Here is a 26,326-nt window from a genome sequence, read left to right as displayed (position 1 = left end):
TTCAAGGCCAAGTCTCTCTGTATTACTCCCAAGTTATTAAAGTTTAAATGAGCAGGTGTTGAATCAAAGAATATGATTACCAAAGTTGATCTTGATTTTATGACCTTGTACTTTTTGGGGGTTGGGGCTTAAGAAATAGAATGGGATTGTTGGCTTTCTTTCTTCTAAATCCTATTGTAAAATATAGAGCTGATGACATTCAGAAGTGATAGTAAATATAGAGATACAGAGATGAAGGCTATAATGGTGGTGGTATTGTTATGTTTCATGTTTCTCAAGTACTATCTATGGCTTCTGGGTTAGTACGGCTGTGCTCCATATGCTAATTGATGAATTGAATCCTATATAAAAATTCAATCCTATCATTATCCTTTCACCAACGACCAAGTTCACCTTAGTAAGCTCTTGAGAATATCACTTGTCATGAGATCATTATTCTCATTAGATGAATAATCTTCAACACATGTTCTTCCAGTCTTCTGCGTGTTCTCCAGTTTATCATGCATATGATCAATAAATTTTGAACACATTCTATTAAATATGCTTATGTTTATCTGTTATAACTTAGATGCACACATATCTTTAGTGGTTAGGAGGAACAGACATGGATCCACACTACCCAGGTTTGAAGTTCAGATCCATGTCTGCTCATTTCCAGCTTTGTGACCTTGAACAAGTTATTTCCTTAATCTATGTCTCACTTTTGATCAATTAAAAAGAATGAAAATAATGCTACTTACTACATACAGTTTCTGTGAGGATTTATCTATTTATTTATATCTACCTATTCATGTATATTTATCTCTTATCTATTTATATTTTAAAATAATCCCACCAAAAGTTTAAGATTGTATTATTATTGTCATTGTTATTTTACTGCCATATTTTGTACATTGTAAACATGTAAAAACACTTATGACATTAAAATATGCATAAATATAAGTTCTAATATTTTTGTGTATTATACTAAGGAATATAGAATGTGGAATATTTTGTATAATAACATATATTAAAGTATTAGAATTTAGAATTATAATGAAGACTTTCTAATGTTTTCTTCTCATAACTCAATGGATCTTCTCATCTACCCATTGTCCATAGTACTGCTTCATTTGCCGAAATATACCTACAGGTTGTTATTAGTTCCAAAATGTCAGCAAGTAACCATATTAATAACAGTCAAAGTAGCATTGCATTTGTTAGAAAACTTCTAAGGGTTTCTGCCCTTCTTTCATTGAGGCTGCTTAAAGACCTGTTACAAACCCTTCCATTACATCCAGATTCAGCCACTGTAGCTCTCTACCTAACTGTGTCCCTGTGATGGCTAATTTCATGCATCAACTTGGCTAGGTTATGGCATCTAGTTATTTGGTTAAGCAGGCATTGGCCTGATTGTTACTGTGAGGGTGCTTTGTAGACAGATTTAAATCATTAGTCAGTTAATTGCATCTATGACTAATTACATCTATAATGAACAAAGGAGATGGCTTTCAGCATTGAGAGTAGTCTCTTCATCCAGTCACTTGGAGGCCTTAAGTAAGAATTGAGGATTTTAGCTTTAGAAAAAAAAAATTTCTATCTCTACTTCAACCAGCCTGCTTCTCCTGGGAAACTGAATGTCACCTTCATGGGAATTTCCAACTTGCATCCTGCCCTCCAGAATCTGGACTTGCCAATCCCCAAGGTCATGTGAGCCAATTGATATAATAAATATCTTAATAGTTGTATATATACATGTATATATACACATATATGCACATATAAATACAAATATATTTAAGAAGTATACATAGTTCTCTTTCTCTGTGGAACCCTGACTAATACTATCCCCAATAATGAGTTAGGGTAGTCTTCTAACTTTGGGGAAATCCTCTTCTTGTTTATTTAAACTCTGCAATAGCAAAAATGCTTTGAGAAGGATCTGTCCTCTATTCTATATACAGAGTTTCTTATCTGGCCTTATGTGGGATGGTTTCCACTTCAGTATTTCCAAACAGGAGGCAGTGCTAGAAAAGAGCCTGACTAGATGTCTTTATACTGATACCCTTGCATTGTTTCTTTTCCTATGTTTTATTATAGGGCAAAAAAACTGATACTATAGGAAGCATTCAAAATCTGTGCTGGTCCCCACATCTGTCTTCTCAATTTAGCCCCAAATTGTCCGAGATTTAATTTTTTAAACACCATTTATTCATTATGTGTAAGGCACTGCTGACTGTTAAAACTCTAAGGTGTTTATCACTCACTTATATTTCAATCTATCTTCTAGAATGGGTGACAACCAGTTGAATTATATTGTATGCCCTAGGAAGCAAGTCAAGTTCATGACATGCTCAGCTTGATTTTTGTGCCTTGGTGATTAAAAAAAAAAAAAAGAAAAAAAAAGTAGTATCCTGGTATTCTAGATGTTGCTGTTGGTTTGAGACGAACTGTGATGGACCATAAATTTTGTCTTTTTTCCTTGGTTCCCGGGGGGAAAAATTGATTTCCTGAATTTGAATTATGAGATTTATTAGAATTTCATTTTAGAACATATTGCTTTGTACCTTTTGTGTCTCTGGTATATTAATTAATCCTTGACAATGAGTATTATGGATTTAAGAGCATTTCTGTTTACAACTGACTTCCAGAAGACTTGGAAGAAAATTTATAGCTCAGCCAAGGCAAATGGATCTAACCTTATGTCTCCCTTCTTACCTGAACTTGATAAGTATTATTTGCATTTAATATTTTATCTTTAGCATGAAAATTGTCTTATGTCCTCTTAGAAGGTAGGACAGAGATATTTTATATGCTATAAACTACAGGGATATTCATCAGAAAACTGAAAAAGAGAATAGCCGGATATTCTTATCAGAATAGGGACTGGAGAGGGAATTAAAAATAAATGGTTACTATAGGTTTTTCAGAAGTATTAAAACACAAGCCTGATGTATGAATGATTAATTTGACCCTTTCTAAAAGTAATTTGAATCTTACTTGACAGAACTTTATACAGGGGTTCATTGATAATTCAGATAAAGCCATCAAGGTCTTTATTTCTACTCCATCACACCCAGCTATACTTCCATGTTTTTTAGAAAATAACAGAGAACTTTGTGCATTAAATTTAGCACTGGTGACATCATTCACAATCTAGGTCTATTTAAGGTGGATTCTTGAGGAAGAGATCACGAAAAAGCACAAGGAACACTACACATGGAGCCAAATCAGACTCCAGCATTCCATGACCAATGAAAACTTGTATCTCTGAATCTCCATAAATTTTCAATAAAAGAAATTAAGAAATATGATGTAGACTTTTAACTTCCAAATGAGAAAAATATACATGTTATGAGAAATTAAATGTTATAATTAGTTGGTAAAATAAATTATTAGGCAGAAAACATCTTCCTTAACTTCTCGGGCCACACTGAGGAGCCCCTTCCCTCTTGTCTCATTTGCAGCTTATCCACACATCCAGTTTAGCAGTTAGTATCTCATATTGTGATTTTTTATTTTGTGTATTGTACTTTAAGTACCCTAATAATAAGTACTTATTGTACTGTAAGTACCCTAAGAATGGGGAAAGTATATTTTCTACCATGTGTTCTCAAGCAATGTTACATAGTTTGAGAGATTAAGCACTTCATAAATAATTATTTAATGACTTAATGTGAAGAAAAGTGTTCCGGTTTGCTAAAGCTGCTGAAATGCAAAATACATGAAATGGATTGGCTTTTACAATGGGAGTTTATTAGTTTACAAATTTACAGTTCTAAGGCCATGAAAATGTCCCAGTTAAGGTATCAATAGGACAACACCTTCACTGAAGAGAGGCTGATGGCATCTGGGGTTCCTCTGTCACATGGGAAGGCACACAGCCAGCATCTGCTGGGCCTCTACCGCGGTTAGCTTCTGGTTTCCTAAGCTTTCTCCAGAATGTCTCTGGGCTTCTGTCTTAGCTTCTCTCTCTCAGCTCCTGTGCTTCTTTACTTGTTTCTCTCTGTAAGCATCTGGGGATCCTCTCTTATCTTCTCTGGGACAAACTCAGGATTTCATCTCTTAGCTTCTCTCTGGTTTCAACTGCTATCTCCAAAATGTTTCTGGGCATTTTCTCTCTAAGCATCTCTGTGTGTGTCGGCTCTGAGCTCTGTCTGTCTCCCTGAGCTCTCTTAAGGACTCCAATAAAGTAATTAAGACCCACTTTGAATGGGCAAGGGCACATCTCCATGGAAAAAAAATCAAATAATAAAAGGCCCTACGCACAATTAGGTGGGTCACATCTCCATGGAAACAACCTAATAAATAGATCCCACCCACAGTAAGTCTGCACCCACAAGATTGGATTCAAAGAACATGGCTTTTGTGGGGTTCATAATAGGTTCAAACCAGCACAGAAATGTATTCTAGAATCTTGCATAGATATGTCAAATGTCCCTGTGTTTCATTTTTACAAGTGTTTGCATCAGTTTATCTTGATTGAATGTAAACTGTTAAAATACACTATCTATAAATTCCCCCATTTTTATGGTTCTCCTGATGGTTTAACACTCAGAGAAGTGTTCTCCTGGTATATACTTTTACAGCCACTGTATATGAATTAATCCAGAAACTGATCCTTTAAGACTAGGGCCACAATATGAAACACTGTTGCAATTGCAGTGATTTCTTTCTTTACTCTTTCTGTAACCTCTGTCTCCCAAGATCTCTTGGCTAGTTTATACCAGGTTCAGTGCGGTACTAAAAATATTAAATAATTGAAATCCTGGGAACTAATGGCTATGTAGGTTTCAAATATATATTTATTATTCCTGTTGAAATCCATTGTTCCAGCCGTGATGCAAGCTTTCTGGATTGCTATACTGGCTAATTTTGTAATGTATTACTTATAGGTTAATTAAACTATATTTATATTACTTATCATACATTTATATACTCATGATAAGCCGCGTACTCTTCTATGTGTTTTATATATGAACTCATTCAGTCTCCTAACAATCCTATGAGGTAGGTACTATTATTATCCTCATTTTTTACAGAAGAGGAAACAGAAATGGAGAGGTTAACTATATTTCCCAAGGTATTTACAATTAGTAAGGGGTAAGAGCCACTGATCAAACTCCAGGGGTCTAGCTCTAAAATTTATTTCCTACCATCTCTGCTCTATTGCCTTTCCATAGCAGGTAACTAGATAGAGAAAGAGCAATGTACAACTTCAAAAATTACTGTTTTCTTTAAAAATACAGAAAAAAATGAAGAATTACATTTAACTAGTCCTTTCTGTTTACTGCAAATAATCATTTCACCTGTAAAATGGAAAATATAGGACTCAAATATAGGTTTACCAATTTGAATTTTCCAACTTTTTGTTCACTGATTTAAAATAATATCCTTACCAAAGCAAATAAGCCACTATATTATTTGACCCTTTCTTGTCTTCTTTTTTATCTCTTATCCTCCTGCTCAATATGCTCTAGATACACTAGCTTTGTTTTCCCTCAAAAAGTGCTGTTGTCTCCATCTTAGATTCTTAAAAATTTCCAGATTTTTGTATTATTTGTTTCTTAAAATTTCAGGACCCTGCTTAAATTTACCTAATCAGAATAACTCTCAACTCTCTCAATGACCCATATCTATACCAATTCGTTTTTGTTATGAAATAAACCACCCGAAATCTAGTTGAGAATATTTATTTTTATGTATCACAGACATTTTGGTAGACTGGGGTGGGGTGGGGTCAGTGATCTTGGCTGGGCTTACGCTCTTATGCAGGGCTGTGCAGATCTGCCATCAGATTGGCTGGAGCTCTTGGTCTAAGCGAGGCTTCACTGCAGCAGTTTAGCTCACACAGCTCTGTTTTATCAGGCTAGCTCAGTCATGTCCTTCTCATGGTGATAGAAAATTAACAAAATAACTAGCCCAATTTTATAAGAGTTTTTTGCATGCCATTGGCCAATGTAATTTACATAATCAGAGTAAGAAGAAAGCCGTGTAGCACAGGATATGGATACCACGAAAAGGGAAATGAAGAATTTGGGATTTGACTACTCATGAATATAAACTCTAACATGCTCTAGTCCCTCTTTCAGCTTTATTTTGTTGATAATTTATTCTTGATAGCAACTCTCACTATTTGAATATACATGCATATATACTGTCTCTCTTGAGGTCAAGGATTATACCATCAGTCCACATAATAGTGTCATATATATACATATATATATAATCTATATATAATATATATTTAAATAACAAGCTCAAAAATATTTGTCAATTTAGGAAATGATTGAAAGAATAAAGCAAATTAGAATAAATGCATTTTATTATCTTGCTCACAATCATCTGGAAGAGATGTACAAATTGAACAAATAAGTTTGTAGGTCATTAAAGGGAAATATTCTATTTTTAATAACTTCTTCAATTTCCAGGGCCTAGTATAGTGCCTGGAATAGTAGAGAATCTGGAAATAAATTAAAGGATGAATTGATGTATGAGATAATAATGGAATGAACAATGATGGTAAGACCGTTATGTGCAGGCTTATAATGAAATTTTGAAGTTATCACACTTTCATTTGTTCACTGGTGGTATGGAGTAGAAAAACGTTGTCATTTCTAGGTTAGAAAACTCAATAGCTTTGCCCAAGATCAAATAGCTAAGAAGTGGTGGAGCAGGATTTGAATACACATCTTCCTAATCTAAGGCAATTACTCCTTTCTTTTAACAGCAGACTTAGGGCATTTGCAAAGATTCAGAGATACGATGGAATAGAGAAGTGTACAGGATTAAAATTCAGCAAATAAAAAAAGAGCAAATACTAGAAACATAACTGATGTATTCAAATCACAAATTTTCTAAGACTTGAGCTGAAGTTTTGGAAGTAGACAATTTGGTCCAGTGAAGCTTTCTGTGTATATTCATCTAGCAAGTATCATTTTCTGCAGTCTGATCAAATGACCAAGTAATATAATATTTTTAACCTGAATTCTAAATGAATATCACAAGTTAAAAACATTTTCTTTTTCCTTTTTTTTGGGCAATGAATGACAAATGCTTAAAATGGAAGGGGAGATTATAGAATTTACTGAAGGATTTGTCTTTTTTTCATTTTACAGGCTCAACAGCTTACTGATCTTGAACAAAAATTGGCTGTAGCCAAAAATGAGCTGGAGAAAGCAGCTCTTGACAGGGTAAGTTTATATCCATGGATGATCACAACTTTGGTTTTAACAGCAGAAGTTAGGGTGTGCTCATTCTTTTCCCTTGATTTATTGATGTACTTCCAGCTGCTGTGCAAATACAATGGTTATAAAATTTAGGAGTGCTTGATAGTCCCTTTGGAATCCAATTCTTTCCTTGCTTTTTTCTGCTACAGTTGTCTCAAAGTTCAGGCTGTGTGAGTTCATGGCTTTATTTTTCATTTTCTTAGTGCATTTGTACTATATTGCCATGATTAAACATGCTTTAAAGCACCAACTAAGATGCTGTGTATTAACTTTGAATGAATGAGTTATGAAGGGAATGGAAGTGTTCATTGACATTTTAATATGAGTAGTCTTAAATTAGAATTTTGGGTGTAGAGGCAAAAAAGAAGAAAGATTCTCTTAACCAATTGTGTTTGTATAAAGATAAAGTAAGAGATGGTTACAGTCATTCTTTTTTACAACAACGTCATTGAAATATAATTCAAGTACCATAAGATCTATGATTTTAAATTTCTCAGAGTTGTGCACTTATCACCATTATCTAATTCCAGAAGATTTTATTTACCCCTTATTGATTTATTTTTCAGTTTGGTTTTCTTAATCTCTACAATTGTGCATGCTCAGGATCAATCACAATCTCCATCTGATGACAAACTTTGCTTTTCAATGTTCATCATCTGAGGCATACATGGAGAAGAAGGAATTGGTATAAGGAAAGGACAATATAATATAGAGTAAGGAATTAGTTTTAAAATACTAATTACCATTCTGTGATTAATAATTATCATGTTTTGCAAAATTTCTTAATGCCTCTCCTTCTCAGTATATTTTTTCACTTTTAACCTACTTTACAAAGTTGTAAAAAATAATCTTTTTCTTCCTTAGTTACCTCAGAGCAAATGAGTAGAGTGATTTTAAAATCATTTCTCTCTTTGTTCACTCAGCATCTGTTCTGGTATGCTAAAGCTGCCATTATGCAAAATACCAGAAATGGATTGGCTTTTATAAAGGGGATTTATTAGGTTACAAATTTATAGTTCCCAGGCCATAAAAGTGGCATCAACTCTGTAGCCTCTGTCAGCTGGGAAGGCATGTGGCTGGAGTCTGTTGGTCCTTTGCTCCCTGGTTGTGATTAAAAATGGCTTTCTGGGCTTCTGTCTTTGCTCTTCTCTCTTAGCTCCTGTGTGTTCTTACTTCTTTCTCCCAGAGCATTTCTCTCTAAGAGTCTGGGGGGTCCTCTCTTAGCTTTTCCAGGGCAAACCCTGGGCTTCATCTCTTAGCTTAGCATCTCCAAACATCCTTCTGTCTACATCTCCAAGCACCTCCAAGCATCAGCAAGCATCTTGGTCTGTGTCGGCTTTTAGCTTCTCTCTTAAATACTCCAGTGAACTAATCAAAACCCACCCTGAATGGGCAGGGTCCACACCTCCATGAAAACAATTTAATCAGAAGTTTCACTCTAATCAACAGACTAATCAGTCTGCTCCCACAAGATGGCATTAAAGAATATGGCTTTTGTGGGGGACATAATGTATCCAAACTGGCACAGTGTCCATTTATTGAACATCTAAGGTAATATTCTCTAATAGCTAGAACATATCTCCAGCATATATTAACATGCAAAACTCTGAATCTGAGAAGTGAATCTCCCTAGTATCTCAGACTTGAGGAGACAAAACCCTGCATGGCCCTCAGTCAAAAGCATGGAAGGCTTATATCTGAGCAGCAGAAACAATATAAGAGTAGCCTGAGTTTTACTCAAAGTTTAATCCATTCCTGATCAAGATCACTTCCTGATTAGGTTAGGGTGATCAGCATTTGAAAAGTAGACTCTTTCTGACAGAGGATATCATCTGGAAAAATGTATCTTTAATTTGTATACAAATCAGACACATAATAAAAATAATTTAGTCATATTTAGAGAAAATAACATCTGATCAACACACAAGAGGAAAACAAACAATAGAAACAGAACTAGAGCTAATTCAGATATTCAAGTTAGAAAGTAAGTAATAACAACTATGATTAGTATGTTTTAAAATACAGGAAAATAGACAAGACAGATAAAAGAATAAAATATTTACCTAGGTTTGGAATCTATAAAATATAAAACAGTTAACATTCTAGATTAAAGCAATATAATATCTGTAATTAAGATTTCAACTGGTGGGTTCAATAGCAGATGGACACTGTAGAACTGAAGACTAATGAAAGAATAATTAATATAAACTAGCTAAACAAATACATATAAAGTAAGAAGTAATGGAAAGCAAACAGAAACGGAGTAAAAGTAATATGGCACAAGTTCATAATTTCTCTAATATCTATAATTGTCTTTCCAGAAGGAATAAAGGAATAGGTTAGAAGCATTACAGAGAGAGATAATAGATGAGAATTTTTTACAGCTTTGAATGAAGTCAACCACAGATTCAAAAATATCAATAAACCACAAAGTTTCTTGGTTAAATACAAAGATAACCACATGACAGTCAAATTTTTGGCTATGATAATAGATGTGCTAAATATAAAATAAATAGTAAAATGTAGTTATCAAATTAAGTATATAATTAATTATATTAAAAATAAATGGTTGAAATACTCCTAGAACAGGACTAAAATTATCAGGCTGGATAAAACAAAAACTCTACAATCCTACAAAAGACCCACTTGAAAGATAAAGACATAGAACATTTCTATGTAAAAAAAAAAAAAAAAAGAAGCTGTGAAAACACTAACACCCCCCGCAAAAGCTTGTATATAAATACAAATATCTCACATATTTCTTAGCTTTGTTATGACTAAACCTTTTCATAGCTAATGCAGCTAATTTCTCAGACAGGTTATTTGGAAAGTGTTTCAGTAGAGGAATCAGTAAGGAAATTTTATGAATGCTATCTTATTCATGATCATGTTTTAGATCCTCAGGACAAATGTGGCTTTTGATGAATGATTAGATTTTTTATATCATCTTCACTCCTTTGTGATTACTATTTTATACAAATTTATACAAATAATTAACATTTAATAGTTTTAGGTAGGTCTGCTTGCTGTTTTAGGAAATAATTCAAGTATAATTCATCTTACCAAAATCCCAGCTTTATGAGATTTTTAATTTATGAAAAAGAAATCTATACCAATTTATGTTCATCTCTGACCACGTCCAATTCATACCGCATAATATTACTTTTATAAAGGTATGTGACTGTTTCTTGGATTGATGGAATCAAGAATCAGAGGCACATAAAATCCTAAAGTTTAACTTATCAACTATTATTTGAATCCTTCCTCTGAGATGCTTGTCACATATCGGCAATATGCTTTGTTGAATTCCCATAATCATGAGGCATCCCAGTCTACTCTGTGGTTTTGCCAACTCTTGAATATTGGAATGTTCTTCCTTGTATTGAATCTTCTCCCTGATTTGCCTTTGTATCATCCTTTCTGTCATTCAATGACTGAATAGTTTTCCAGTGCCATTTGTGTGACCATCCTGTGATAGCCGCTATGGGAAATATAAAACACATATGAGACAAGGTCTTGAGCCCCACATCTATCACAGTTTTTGGGGTATCTCAATAATTAGAAAATGACTCCATGCTGAGACAAGAGGCACAGAAGCACAGGGATTTTAATGTATGTATATTTTAAGCACACGTGGGAGATACAGAATGGTGTAGTAACAAAAAAAGTCTTTATACTACACTGTAAAACGAGGAATACAATAGAACTTATTTGATAAGGTTGATGGGAAAATTGGATGCATCAAAAAAAGTAAAGTACTGGGAGCAATTCCTGGCACATGGAAAGCACTCAAGTTTTTTAGTTATTATTATCAGTGAGCAAGCTCACAGAGATGACTTCTCGTGCTAATGATTCCATCCCTAACCTTCAGAATCTTATTACTTCTTTTGGCACTATGAACTGTAAAAGCATTTCTTATAACTGGAGGTTGATTTTTTAAAAAAGATCTCATCTGAGATAACCAAGAGGTTCATAAACTGCAGCCATACAAAGCCAAGTAGAAATGCTATCTCGCTGCAAATGGATAAAAACTACAATTTAATGAAATTGCTTTTCACTTCTCCCCATCATCTTTATATGAGGCTGTTTATGCTCTTCAGGTGTCTAGCTCCTAAGAATGCTTTATCTGGGCTTCAAATAATCTTAAACACCTCATAAATATTGTGAAAACAACATCTTTACACTCCAACTTGGTTATGAGGGCATATTTAATGAAAGAAGTCTCAGTTTGCTAAGCTAATATAAGCCATAATGCTCTCAACATCTAAGAAACAGCCTTGAGTTTCCTAAAGAATCAATTATTTGTCAATATCTTATGAATTATAGTTACAGGAATTTAACTGAATAGCTACAGGAATTTAAAACAGCTTTATGATATGGAAATCTACCTTTCAAACTTTTATATTAAAAATATTTTTATCATATCTAACTCTTACAAAATTTGGTCCTGGAAGGCATGCATTATTACATCTGTATTACAGGTGACATAAAGCGAGGTGACTTACACAGGCTCCCAGGACTAATCAGAAAGAGAATAGAAACTCTTAGACTGGCACATTGCAAAAGCATCATAAATAGTTATTGACTGAATAGATAAATTAATACTTTATTTAATGAATAAATGAACAACATGGTATTCCCCACACATACTAGAGACCTAGAAGTTAGCTAGAGCTGGTATTCAAAATGGTGAATGACTTTCCAGTGTCCATAGAACTGGTTTCATCACAGAAATGAAGTAAGGGCAAAGCTTTTGAATCCACAATTCCTATGGTCTTTCCAAGGCCATCGGCTGATATTACAGCCAGGTCTTTCTGGGGACTTCATGTATTCATGTAAATTAATTAAGATGAATATGCATAAAGTTTTTGGCACGAGATGAGAAATTAGAGCCACAGCACAGTTGCTTCTGCAAGGTATATCTTGTTGCCCCACAAATACACATACAAGCAAGGTTGCCTTCTAAATCTCTTCTAAATTTCATAAATGTTCCATCATCTTATGATCACATGTATACAGAATGATGTCTTATAAGATATACATATTATGCAGCACAAAGGACAGGATTTTGAAATAATTTTCTTACAAAATCTAATATACAGGATAAGATGAGAAATGTTTCTTTATTATCCCATGTTATACAGAACCAGCTTTTATCCTCTGGAGGGTTTGCTTTATTCATTCAACAAATATTTGTTGAATTTCTTCTATATGACAGTCAGTGCCGTAGAAACTGGTAATGCCAAAGAAAAGGTACCTCTTCTCAATGAAATTACATTCTGATAGGAGTAGATAAATAATAAACATATAAACAATAACTAAGATAATGTGAAATACTAATAAGGGCTACATATGACACACATTGGGATATGTGATACAAACTTGAGGATGAAGCATTCCTGGAAAAGGTGATCGGTGTTTGTGCTTACAAGTGGATAAAATGTGTGTTAAGATAAAAAATGGAAGTGAAAGGTAGCTATGTTAGTATTTGGAAGAAAGGTTGTGCAGGAAAGGACACAGCAAATATGAAGTCTCTAATGTGGTAATGAGCATGGAATGTTTGAGAGGCTATAAATAAAGGACATATGACAAGTAGCGTATTTTAGGTAAGGCCTTTGTGTTTTATTTTATTATTATGTGGCAAAGCAAGTGGGAAAGCTGTTTTGGTGGATGGAGGCAAGAAGACAGGACAAAAACAAGGGGTCTTGGGAGGGAATAGGTTGCAAGATCTAGGGTAAATTATACTTTACAGGATTTGCAATATCTTTCATTAGATGACAGCTTGTCCCAGTGAATTTCAAACTGAATGGTAGCCAGCAGCTTCAAAATCGACTACACCTAGCAGTAAAAATCAAAATGTAATGATGTATTATAAAATGTTTGGATCCTGCTCATGGGACTACTTCAGGCCCAACCTGAATAGTGTCAGTAACTGGCTTCATTAATTTAGAAGACTTAATGGGGGTTAGGTAGAAAGATGACCAAATTAGGGCAGGGTTGGTTCAAGGCAATAGATGGTCTCTGGCAAGACAAATCTACAGTGTTTTCAAGGAATGAAGCCAGAATCTAAGATAAAGAGCCAAGCCACAGGTTTGTGCCTTGAAAGAGAAACAGAGTCAGAATGTAAGAGATTAAGAGTAGGTTAAAATATAACAGCAAAGATAGTTCACTACCATGATCATGAGAGGAGAGAAAGAGATGGAGGTGATATTTATGTGATGATGACCCTGTTGGTCTGGGGTGATCCTGGCGACATCTGAAGGCCTAGAAGAACAGAATATTGCACCAAATTTCAGATCATTAAAAACCTATTATATATATATATATATAACTTCCCCAAATGCTCTGTTGCAAAAGTTTTCTTGCCTAACTAGTGTCTACTAAAAATAAGTGTCTGAAACCATTAACATAATGCTGCTCATTATTTCTTCTCATCCTCTGAATTCAGTCACTACTCAGTCTTAGGGATTTGTACTACATAATTTTATAGTCTATTTTGACAAAATACAACTTAAGCCTATAAAAGATCCAACTTTTTTTGATATGTATTATAGTAAGAGGGGCCAAAATATGAATAAAGTTAACCATTTCTTGCTTCTTGCCTGACCTGAGCATTTAAAGTCCACATTTCAGAGCCATGCAAGTTTTGGGTCCTGGCCAAGATGTGCCTGACCCTGTCACATTTACTCTATCTGCATTGCCTCACTGTAATATGCAAAAGAGAGCATATTTCATTTGCTTAGTGCCTCCTGACTTACTTCACTACTGACCCAGCATTCAATTCCCTGACCTCCCAATGTGCACTTAGAGAAAAGGAGGGGTCAGCCAACATGGCAGCAAAGCACTAATAGAAAGATGAAACTGAACTCTTTCTTTTTTATTATTTATTGAAAGAGATTTAAAATTATGAGTTTCCTTCTATGACATACAGAAAAAATTTTTCTCTTGACTTTTTAAAATCATTTATTCAAAAAAGTAATTTGTTGAGTCCCTTAGACTGTGTCAAGAATTGTGCTAAGTGAAGGATGTACAGTTGCAAACAAATTAGGCAAATTGCACATGTGTGTATATACAAATAAATTAAAATTAGTAAAAAATTATATGAAAAACACTCAAGGTCAATAATAGAAAATAACCGGGTCAGGGAGGGGGGCAGGAAATCAGGCTTTCAAGCAATTCAAAGGAACCACATGAATAAAAATCTTCAATCCTAAATACCATCATTAAGCTTAGCCCCTCCTGCCCCACTTTCCAACATCCCTCCACCCCAGTCTATCAGGTTCTTATTCTGTCATAGATAACTCGATTGGACCAAATTAATGAAAAAGAAATGCACATCTGTCCTATACCTAGGACTGTTGCTTCTAGTTGCTTCCCTACAGCTGCTTTTTTAAATGTCTTGAAATGTTCAAAAGAGAGAGATTTCTTGAACTGCTATTCTAGCAATAGGCAATGTCAATTTCTAAAGCTTTCATTTTTTTTTTAAGTTAGAGAAGTTGTAGGTTAACAGTGAAAATGCTCTTGGAAAATTATCACTTCTATGTATATATGTTATACCCTACAATAAAAAATATGGTTACAAAAATACAGCATTCCAATATCCGCCCCCCCCCCATTATAAATGCTTTGCAAAAGGTAATGTCATTTTAAAGGTAAATGTCAACATATACTACATAAGAATGGGAAGCATAATGATAGGTAGGTATCAGGAAAGATATGTCATAGTCTTCACTGCAAAGAGCTTGGAATATTGTTCTATATTATGCTAATATAAGAAATGTTAATATTATCATTTGCTATCACATCAGATTAACTCCTATCATTTAACAAGACCTAGAGGAAATCAGAGTTTTATCAGAAACCCAATTTATTTTTTCCCAATATATGCAGAAATTGAGTGTAGGTACAGGCTAGCCTGAGAAACAGGAGCTGGAGGAGGTTTCATAATAAAGGAGGTTGATGCTAACAGAAAGATGTCGGGTTTCAAAGAAGGCCATATTCTAGTTCAGAGTGAGCCATGTAAGCTATCAGGATTGAAATCATGCCAATTGAAAGGGAAAAAGTCAGATTATATCTCTTGAATTTAGGTGTTCAGAATATATAATGAAGCACAGATGCCTGGAAACAGACTTAGTATGGATTAGTTGAATTTATAAATAGGCAATTACTTTTTTCCCAGTTGAATAAAGTATGAAATTTATTTATATTTCACCTTTTAAAAGCCAGACTATAACAAACTTCCCTTTCTGGAAAGTCATCTTATTAGAAACACATGAAGTGCACTACATACAAGAAAATAAGTAAATTTTCTGTTCCACCAGTGATATGGACATGCTCTAATCAGTTCCCTCAAGTGAAGGTTTTGTCAAATTTCCCCCCAAACTTTTGCAAAGATAATCTCAACTCAAGGAGTTTTGAGTCAACTTTTTCCAGAAATTACAGTGAAGAAGCTGATCTTAACATTTGGGTCCTCCCAAGCAACAGCACATTTAGAAAAAATTATTGCTCCAGACAGGCCCAGTCTTGGGTGGTGACAAGGCACCTGCAGCGATTTACTGGCCAGCAGGGGGAGGCCCACATCAACAGGGCACGGGCCCAAAGCACTGCACTATTTGCAAACTCAGCCACTGACTAGAACAATTTCTATATGTAAATGATATTTGACATGAAAAAAAAAAAAGGACCTAATTCTCACATGCCTTCTAGTTGATTGGAGATTCTGTTCCTATAGTTAGGCTGACAGCTTTTTAGCCTATGTTTATTAATATTCTTGAAATACCTTTAACTTCAAGTGTCTTCATCTGTTACCAAAGCAAGTTTCCTGGGGGCCACTTTTGTCAACAACTGCTCCTCAGGAGATGCATTTCGCCTTTGTGAAAAAGCGGTTTTATCATGGGAGAAAACAGGGTGGTGATATCATATTTTCCTATAACCTCTCTTTGCATTTAGAAAGCGGGTATCAAATCCATTTAGGTTGAAATCAGGTTCAGAAGGTGTGCCAGTTTGAAACTGTTATGTGCCCCAGGAAAGACTATGTTATTTAATGCAATTTTATGGGGGCAGACTTACTATGGGTGGGATCTTTTGATTAGGTTGCTTCCGTGGAGATGTAACCCACCCAACCATGGGTGAGATCTTTTGATTAGATTATTTCCATGGAGGTGTGACCCCACCCATTCAGGGTGGGTCTTGATTAGTCTACTGGAGTCCTTAAGAGAGCTCAGGGGCTGACAAGACCCAGATGCTTGGAGATACAGACAGAAGGGCATTTGGAGATGCTAAGCTAAGAAGCCCAGCTTGCCCCAGAGATGCTAAGAGAGGACCCCCCCAGAAGCTTAGAGGGCAGTGCCCTGGGAGAAAGAAGCAACGATGCATGGGGGCTGAGAGAGAAGAGCTAAGACAGAAGCCCAGAGATATTTTGGAGAAAGCCATTTTGAAACCAGAACCTGGGAGCAAAGGACTAGCAGATGCCAGTGATTTGCCTTCCCAGGTGACAGAGGTTTTCCAGACACCATCAGCCTTTCTTCAGTGAAGGTATCCTGTTATTGATGCGCTAGATGGAACACTTTTATGGCCTTAGAACTGTAAATTTGTAACCTAAAAAATCCCCTTTATAAAAGCAAATAAATTTCTAGTATTTTGTATAATGACAGAACCAGAACAGAAGGAAACTATTTGTAATAGAAAAACAATGCTGAGTTTAATTTAAGATACCAAATGGGAGATAAAAGAACCAGTACCCACTGGAGTCTCCAAGTTTCTTCCTTCTTAATCACTTGAGGACTCCTTTTTGTATTTAAAGGATAAGAACATAAGCAAGTTCAAAATAAAGAGGTATAACAGACATTCAAAAGTACCTCATTAGCTTGAAAATCAGAACCAAAAGTTATGGCCCTCCCACAACCTAGCTGAACCTCCTCCCCACTTAGGGATATATGGATTTTTAATGTTCCTAACCTAGAAACACCTACTTTCACTAAAGATATATAATTACACCTTATCCTACAAAGGCACCATGAAGAATTTAAAACTGAATCAGTTAATTTTAAGGATACGCAGGGGTAGTAGGAAAATATGACTAACTGAAACTTTCAGCATCAGACCATGCTAAATCCAGAATATTCACCCCAACAGAATGCCTGAAATGCTCCCTAAGATGGTAACCTCAGCTTCAGCCAATGACCAACCAACAAGAAGTATCATGGCACACTGGTAGCTTCATCATGAATCAACGTGCCACTGCCAGAACTCACACATCTCAGGGACTAGGGAAGAAGACGCATGTCTCATTTGTGCTATTCGTGTCCCAGAAAAGATCCTAGCTGGCTTGGAGGACCAGAGAGATGAACATTGGATTGAAAGAACAAGTGTAAAACAAGAAAAGGTGAAGAAGCTGAATTTTCTTCCAGAAGTAACTCTAGGAAGTAGCTGAGGACCAATAAAGACTACATCATGTGACATGCAAGGTTAACAATAGGGCAAAACAGCTTTGGCAAGAGTCCAAAGGAAAAAAGAGGGCTCCGAGCTGGGGACCTGTCCTGGCTTGGAACTGTTATGTACCCCAGAAAATGCCATGTTCTTTTAATCCATTCTTGCGGGTGCAGACCTAATGTAGGTGGGACCTTTGGTTAGGTTCTTTTGATTGGGATGTGACCCACCCAATTCAAGATGGGTCTTAATAAGCCCTTTATGAGTGGATAAAAGGAGAAACAGAGAGAGTACAGAGAGAGAAATGTCCAGAGACATTTGGAGACAGCCTTTGAAACCAGAACCAGGAGAAAAAGACCAGCAGACATCACATATGCCTTCCCATGCTACAGAGGAACCCCGGATGCCAGCAGCCTTTCCTCAGAGAAGATATCTTCCTCTTGATGCCTTAATTTGGACTCTTTCATGGCCTTGAAACTGTAAATTTGTAACCTAATAAAACCCCATTGAAAAAGCTAACCCATTTGTGGTATGTTGCATTCCAGAAGCTTTAGCAAACTGAAAAAGGACCCTATTCCCCTTTCCTTAATGCCATGGCTCAATCCCAGGCCTGTTGTATATTGAGGTGTATGAGTTGCATGCTTCAGTCTTAACACATGATGGAATCTGTAAAACATGCGATGCAGAGTAGAAACTCTGCTCACTGATCAATGATGGAGCACCCACATCATAATTCCCAAAAGTGTCGAAATAAAGCTGATGCCAGGGCTGGATGTGCTTTATGAAGTTGGCGCTGCAGTAGTTGGGGTCTCCCATGCATAGAGGCACATATGGGACAAACCACAGATGTGGTACCTGTGCTGTGGGATAATTTGCATTGTTCCACAAGTCCTTCCTGATCAAAGTTCTTCTCAGGACAGTAAGGGCAAGGAAAGGTAAAATGGTTTGGGGCATTCTTTGGCTGAAGGGATGCATCCTTTGTGATGGTCTTCACACCCTCCATGATGTAATTCTGGTATTTGCAACAGTTAGCCACGTGGGCCCGGAACTTGGATAGGAAGACACTTTTATGGCAGCCATGGCAAGAAGCTGCTGTGCTCTCAATTTGCTGATGGAGCTCCGCGCTCTGAGGCCAGGTGCCAGAGTGCTGCAACACACCCCACAAACAGGTTTCTTCAGCTTCAGACATCCCTGATGCAGGCATGCAAAGCAAAAGACATGTTGGCAGAGTACCTTCACCGGCTTGTCGTATACCTGCAAGCAAACCGGACTCATGAAATGGCCCAGGGGATCGGGCTCTATTTAGCCTTGGCCCCACCAGCTGTGCATGGCCTTCAGTGTCCTGCTACTGCTTTGCCTCCTTGCTGCAGCTGAACAACTAGGCAATCATTTTTGAAAACTGATATATGGAGAGTAGTGTGGGGTAGTGGAAAAGGAGAAGCAGATAAATGGTGACCAGACCACACAAAAATCAGTAAAAACGTGATGGCTCTTTGTTTTTTCCATAGGAGTCACAGATGAAAGCAATGAAAGAGACGGTACAACTCTGCCTGACATCTGTTTTCCGTGATCAGCCTCCCCCTTTGAGTCTAATCAGGTCAAATCCAACTCAGATGATACTTCCACCCAGAACAATTGACTCTAAGATTCCCGCCACAATAGTAAAAAGCCAGGTATGTATTATTCTTGCTTTGAAAAATAAAATCAAGTAATGTACTGCCTTGACAGTTCATGCTATAAGATCATCAGAGTGGAACTGAGAATATCAAATTCACTGAAAGATTGGGAAGTAAATGGAAGACAGTGACCTAGTTTGCAAAATCTCCATGGTAACTTGGAGAACAATGGAGAGCAGATTTTCTAAGAGGGCTTGCTGTTTCTTAGGCAGAGTCATTTAAATAATAATTTTAAAGTAAGTTAAATTTTAAAATATCTTGTATTATACTCAAATACATACCATATGTTTATTATTAAAATGCATTTTCTATGGATATGAACAACAGCCTTACTAACACATATTCTTATGTTTTGTTTTTTTTTGTTTTTTTTTTTTGTTTTAAATTAAGTTGCTAGTTTTTAATCCTGGCTACTGCACAGTAGAATCACTTAGGGAATTTGTTTAAAAAAAAATCCTGACACCTGAATTGTGACCCCACCCTCATCCCACTAACTAATTCAAATTCTTTTAGGTTGGGCTAAAGTCATCAGTATGTAGTTTAGTGTGCATCAAAGTTTGAGAACAGCTGACATAAGCAAAACTTCCTCCATATCCCCAACACCACCTACTGCAGACAGGCAAAGGAATGCCTCAGTGCTGTTTAACCTTCAATCTTAAGAAACTTCAATTTGTGAACTCCAAATTTAAAAGAATCTTAACAACCTGAAATAGTTATGGGAGCTTAATTACGGAAGGTATAACTGAGGGTAGTGGCTCTCTGATCACTTGCCTTATAATTATTTGCAATAGAATGAAGACTCTTGATACCAGCCCAACTTGTCAATGAAAATCTCCACATACGGGCCCAGAATCGTGCAATACATCCAGGATTTTCTTACTACTCATTTCTGTGGTTCCTGTGTTTGCATTAAAAGGATAAGGATTGAAGATAAAGAAATACTATTTTCAGAAGGAAAAAGAGTCAAAAACAAGCTAAACAACATAAATCTTCTAAAGTTCTATTTTTATCTGCAATTGGGCAAGTGTATGGGTTAAAGAGAATTAGCCTGTGTAATTTCACTATGAAAGTTCGGTATCTTTCTCTGTCAAAAATGATTTTAAAATATGTTACAGTTTTGTTTTATTTTTTCTCTTTGGTAGTATATACTGAAGCCAATTATTTTTCTCTTTTATTTTTTCCTGTACCTTTTCTGAACATACCAGGTCACAACAGTTCTAAAGTATCTGTTCACTTAACCAAACTCAGGCAATAAAATCACATAATGCATTTTTTTTTAAATTCATGAAAAATCCTAGGTAAACTCTTTGAAACTGGTCATTGGTAAATTGCACATGTATCTACCCATACTCACCTACTTACAAGGGAGCCCTAACCTGACACCACTTAGTTTCAGTGCCTAAAGGAAGAGCTAAGGTTCACTCTCATTAAGTCTGAAGACTTTGGACAAAACAGCTTTGTGATTCTATGGACATGTTACATTTGTCTCTAACTCAAAGTGTATTTGGTTAACCAAAGTATGTTTGGTTAGAGACAAACTGGTCTCTTTCTGATCCTGAATTGGAGGGGGAATTATTGTTTGTGACTTTAACTGATTGCATAAATGTATGACCTGTTATTGAAATAAATAATACACTTTTTTTTTTTAAATTTCTCTTGGCATATCACTGAAAAACAAAGGAAGCATTCAGATGAGCCTATTTGGGGGATTGCTCATTTTTCACAAAACAATAACTGAAAAAATACAGTTGTTTAAGATAGAGCTCAATAAATCTAAAATAATATATTATAAATCAATCTATTTTATAGATTAGCGTTAAAAGCTTGCCTTGTGTTATATAGTGCCCTTATTCTTTTTCTTTATAATAGTGGCAGAAATTATATGTTATGTATAGTTGGGACTTATTCTCTATTCAGGTACCTCGCAGATAGTATTTTTAAAGTCCTTAGTAATAAAGTGTGCTATGAGCTTTAAGAGAAACAGAAACTTCAGTTAAGGAATAGTTTTCCTCTATATACAAAAACGTTAATGTTTCAAATGAGGACATTTAACTGGTTAAGTCTTCACACTTGATAATTATGTTATTGCCCAAAGGGGGCTCACTGCCCAATGCACAGAGGTCAATACTGTGACAACAGGATTTCCAGAAAAGAGTTTATTGTAAGCAGCTCATCAAGGACACAGGAGGTAAACCTCAGATTGTCTCCCTGAGCTGAAGAGCCTTGAGATGTTTATGCAGTTATAGTAGGTGTGTCTAGGGAAGTGGTTTATGATAAGGTGAGGTGGCGTGTGTTAAGGGGCAGGCTTAAGTGGAACATGCACGGTTCCAAATCATTCAGCTTTATGTGAGGCATGTTAAAAAATGGCAGCTTAGCCTGCTGGGTGGCTGTGATTTTTCTATTATAGTTAGGCAAAGGAAACGAAAGTTGGGGCTTCTCCTGACTGTGCATGCCCCAGTGACTAGAATCCGTAAGAACTGGCTTTAGCAGGTGCTACAAAGGCAAAAGAAATGGTAACTTTTATTGCAATGTAGCAAGTTTCTTCTGAATAAACATGAAGAGGTGGGAGATCAAACAAAGGAAATAGAAACCTCTGCAAGGCCAATAAAAGGAGGGGCTATTGATTGGGAAAGTGAGTGCAGTTGAAGTTATAGCCACAGTGATATGATCTGCCTGACTAAAGCTTGTAGAACAACCCATCACTTAACCTCTCTGTGCCTTTGTTTCCTCAGTATCTATCTCAGACTGTTGTGATACAGGCATTAAATCAAAATAATCATTTTATTTTTTATTATATATGGCCAGTTTCACTATCTTGTTTCATTTCATTTTTGTAAACGTCAACCCTTCCTTAGATGATATTTGAATGATTTTTTTCAAGGCACATCCCAGTAAGCAATTTTCCAGCACAAATGTGGAAAAAGACAATATAGTCTCCAAAAGTGTTACTTTTATTTGGGATTTTTTTTTCTTCCAGGAGATTAGGTAATACAGAATCAAATTCTTGATTCATGTGTACCTATGTACACACATACATAAAAATACACAAATATTTTATATATACATAATCACTGCAGATTTTAAAAGTCACAGGTTTCATTGGAAAGGGATTTCAAAATTACAAGCATTTACTAGAAAGAGCATAGAAAACGGTTTATATATTACCCTGCCACTGCCATTTGTGTGTGCACATGTGTATGTGTGTGTGTTTTATTTCTGGAGCATGACCAGTTACATAACCTTTTAGTCCTGTAGTTGAAGTTTCCTGCTGAGGGCTCTCCATCAAGTCTGTCGGCTTCATTGCATTCTCCATAGTTGCTGTGCTTGCTTCTCTCTGATTCAGGCAAAATTTTTCTTACTCTTCCAGTTAGAAATAATTATGCTGCTCTCAGCGCTGTAATAGCACAGTGTTTACAACTCATAGCCCTTGATCATGCGTTGAATACAATGACTTCTGTATATGCCTCTCTCCTCTAGGGAGATGACTGCTTAGATCATCCATCTGCTCTACAGTATTCACTATTTAGAACAATGTTTCCAGAAAAGTTATTTGAAATGACACTTCTATGCATCTCACTCCTTACTGGTCATTTTCCTTATTTAGAAGTTAGAAAAAATGTATATGTTTTATTGAATGCTAATTAAACGCTTAATACTCAAATAAAACTTTATGTTCCATCTATGTGTGGAGATCCTGCTAGTCACTGGGATGCAAATTAGAAGTGGCCCAGCCCTGACCTTATGGAGATTGCAGACTAATTGTCTGTAAAGAGAAAACAAGAAAAATTCAGGGGGTATTCTCAGTAGTAGATCAGACCATCTTTATTTTCAGTGTTTGGAATTCCATATTCTTAAAAGCTTTGATTAATGATAAAGATCTTGAAGATGCTTGGGATCAAAATGCACATGAGATTATGTCTTTGCTATGTTTTTTGCATAGAAGGGAAAATATTGTTCCTGCAGAGTTTATGAGCTAAGGTATATATAGGTCAGGAGATTTGGAGTCTAGCTAGAGCAGAAAAAGACAAACCAGTAGGAATCTATTGAACTGATCTATGCAGGAGATGATGGTGACTTGAGCTATGGTGTAGAAAATGGAAATGAGTTTCCAGAAGTAATTGGGATGCAGAACTGGCATGGTTCTATGGTGAGATGCATGCAAGGAGGCAATCAAGAACAATACACAGAAGGATGGTGCTTGCATTCATTCACTGCAATGGGAAGGGAAAGAGGAGGTGTTGTCTAAGGGGGCAGCTAAATATATTTGTTTTTCAACATGATGAATTTTGGATGTCTGCCATAAAATAAAGTGTCTATATCCAGTAGGTGATTCAGTAGTTGAATGTGGAACTCAGGGAGGACATCTGAAAGAAGACATAAGTTTTTGACATCATCATCATGGACAGCAATCAAATGTTGGAAACAGAAATAATTAACTGATGAGAGAGACTGTGTAGTATGAGAGAATATGAGAAACCCAAGGGATGCCACGCATGACAAATAACTGTAGTATGATTTTATGTATAATATAAAAGGGTAAAAGCACATCCCTTTTTTTAGCAGTAGCTGTGACACTCTCCATTATATATTTGGGTTGAGAGCCAGGACTTTTTCATGGCTGATTTACTAGTACAAAATCATAACATGCATGTAGTTATGTATCTTGAGAACAGTAAATACCACTTCAGTGATCTGTTGGAACTGACTCATAACGTGCTTGCAAAAGCTGACTGTTATATTTCCAGATTTTTTTCCTAGTCAGCTATTAAACACAGTCATTATTAAATATTAATTATAAAAATTTATAATTAAGCTATATTAAAATAAAACATGGCATATACTCAAAATTTCCTAATTATTTTACTACATTCTGCTATTATCTATACTCTTGAGGATATTGTGTCTTTTAAATCTGTATGCTGGAAATACTATATAATAGCATGCAAATGCACATCTCTTCCCAATTTCACTTTCAGTGATATGTTGGTAGTTTAACATTGTAGTATTTTTACCACGGAAATTGGCAAACACTACTAATCAGGGACCTCCCAGTGCTAGTTAGTAACAAGCTCCTGTCTGTGTATATGAGTGTGGGTGTATGCACATGTGTGTATGTTAAGCATTTAAGACAGGCCTATTGGTCTCATGTATAATATGCACACCATAGGTAATTGAAGATTTACATACTTCTTTTATTGCTTGTGTGTAGAGCTAGATACATATTAAGTGCTCAGAAAAGCCAAAGTAATAATATAAAAAATAAATTTGTTCAATTAATGGAAAATTCTGAAATTAAGTTTTATTAAGGATTTATTTATTTTAATTTTACAATAAAATTTCAAATATGACTTTCTATTTTAGAAATATGTAAATTAAATAAGAAAGTCTATATACAGCATTTGCATGTGTACTAGTGCCCGATACACTAAACGAAAGTATGAAATGAGCATTATGATAGCTGGAACCTTAGATAACACTATGAGATGACATAAGGAAGGTTATAGGTAGGGTATTACTTTAAAACAAAACAAACCAACCAGTTTACCATGTTGTATTGGTCAGGTGTGAGAATATAAGAAGTTCATTCAAATAAGTGAAATTGCAGGGTTTTTTTTTTTTTTACAGTAAAATTACAGCAGAATCATCACAGTACAATTACAGTACACTTAATGCCACACATTATGAAAACAAGCGACATGTAAAAAGGTAGAAAACTGAAGGCTGCAGAAATGAAAAACACATCAGATAAGCAATGCAGATAAGAAAGTTTTGAAATTGCATTATTAAAATCAAGAATTTCATCCTCTTTCCAGGTGGTTAGTGTTCTTTTTCTGTCTTTGCCTTTTTTTTCCATGCCCCTCACTGCCTTGGATTTAGCTGCAGTTAACACTGTTAGAGGTCACAATTGTAGTATCTGCTTAATTGGATAAGGATGATTTGTTAATTTTTTTTCAAGTTTGTTAGAAATGCCAAAATCGTGCTAGGGCAGGAGGCAATCATGGCCCTATTCAGGAGCTTAAAGACATCCAAGTGGAAAAAAAAAAAATTGCATTCTGCTTGATGCCTGAAGGTTTAGAACAAGCTGGATTTGCATTTCCCTTTTCTGTGCCAGAAATCTGTTGCAAAGTAATTTCCAAGAACTCTCAAAACAGTGCACCTGGAATCATCATAGATCAATGATTCTCAGCAGGGGCTGAATTTTTAATCGTTGGGAGATTCAAAATACAGTCACACTTGAGTAGATGTCAACCGAAGCAATTCTGATATAATTCAGCAGATTTATAGGATCCTAGTTTGGGGATTGTTTAAAGCTTCTCAAATTATTCTAATTTATAACCAAATTTAGAGCCATTAATATCCTTACTTTAGGAATAAGAAAAGCCTCTAAGAAGCAAGCCTGTCCCTTTTCCCCACTTTCCTGTTTCTAGAAGAAAAGGTTTTTCAACTAGCAAAGAAGTGATTCATTATGGACAGGTCTGTTTTCCCATCTGCTGTCTGTCATTAGCTAGTCAATTATTTATCTGTACCCTGTGTATTCCTTCAATACCCCAGACATATGTTTTATATTTTTGTATGTCCATAGATATTGTGAAATAAAAAATGAAGAAATGAAGACTTGGGTCTAAAGCATTTTGTATATACCGCTAATTTCATCTAAGAATTTTGTCTGGATTTGTTATTGGCCCTAGGAGGAAGGTCCTGAAGCTTTGTCTAATTACTCCCCAGCAGACATGGCATTTCTGTGGCAATGAATATTTTAAGTTAAAATAAGACATACTTTACAGGTTGGTTATATGAGCACGTATATTTGCACATAAATGCTTACATGCTTATATGTATAATTTATAAGGTATATATTTAAACTGGTAAATGTATAATTTGAACTGACAAGGACTCTGAGATGTTTTCTTTTTATTTCTGGTAGGTGAGTTTATATTTAGGAAGGCTCTGAAACTATATCCAATTAAGGTTTTATTTATTCATCATTCATAATAAATCCCTAATGAGAAAAGT

At 35.6% G+C, this 26,326-nt stretch overlaps 1 protein-coding gene and 1 pseudogene across 4 annotated transcripts in view; one reads left to right on the top strand and one right to left on the bottom strand.

The window, feature by feature from the left end:
• Nucleotides 1-26,326, top strand: part of LUZP2 (leucine zipper protein 2) — a 654,481-nt gene that overhangs the window by 523,322 nt on the left and 104,833 nt on the right. For all 4 annotated transcript variants that reach the window (XM_037839189.1, XM_037839191.1, XM_037839190.1 and 1 more), the window contains exons 8-9: nt 7,098-7,172; nt 19,145-19,309. In XM_037839189.1, coding sequence (XP_037695117.1) covers nt 7,098-7,172; nt 19,145-19,309 — 240 coding nt within the window. The remainder of the gene's footprint in view (nt 1-7,097; nt 7,173-19,144; nt 19,310-26,326) is intronic.
• On the bottom strand, nt 18,222-18,975 carry LOC119535845 (annotated as a pseudogene).

The sequence above is a fragment of the Choloepus didactylus genome, chromosome 6 (assembly GCF_015220235.1).
Source record: "Choloepus didactylus isolate mChoDid1 chromosome 6, mChoDid1.pri, whole genome shotgun sequence".
NCBI lineage: Eukaryota > Metazoa > Chordata > Mammalia > Pilosa > Megalonychidae > Choloepus > Choloepus didactylus.
Note: the sequence above shows the minus strand (reverse complement) of the source record. Positions and strands in the feature narration are given on the sequence as shown.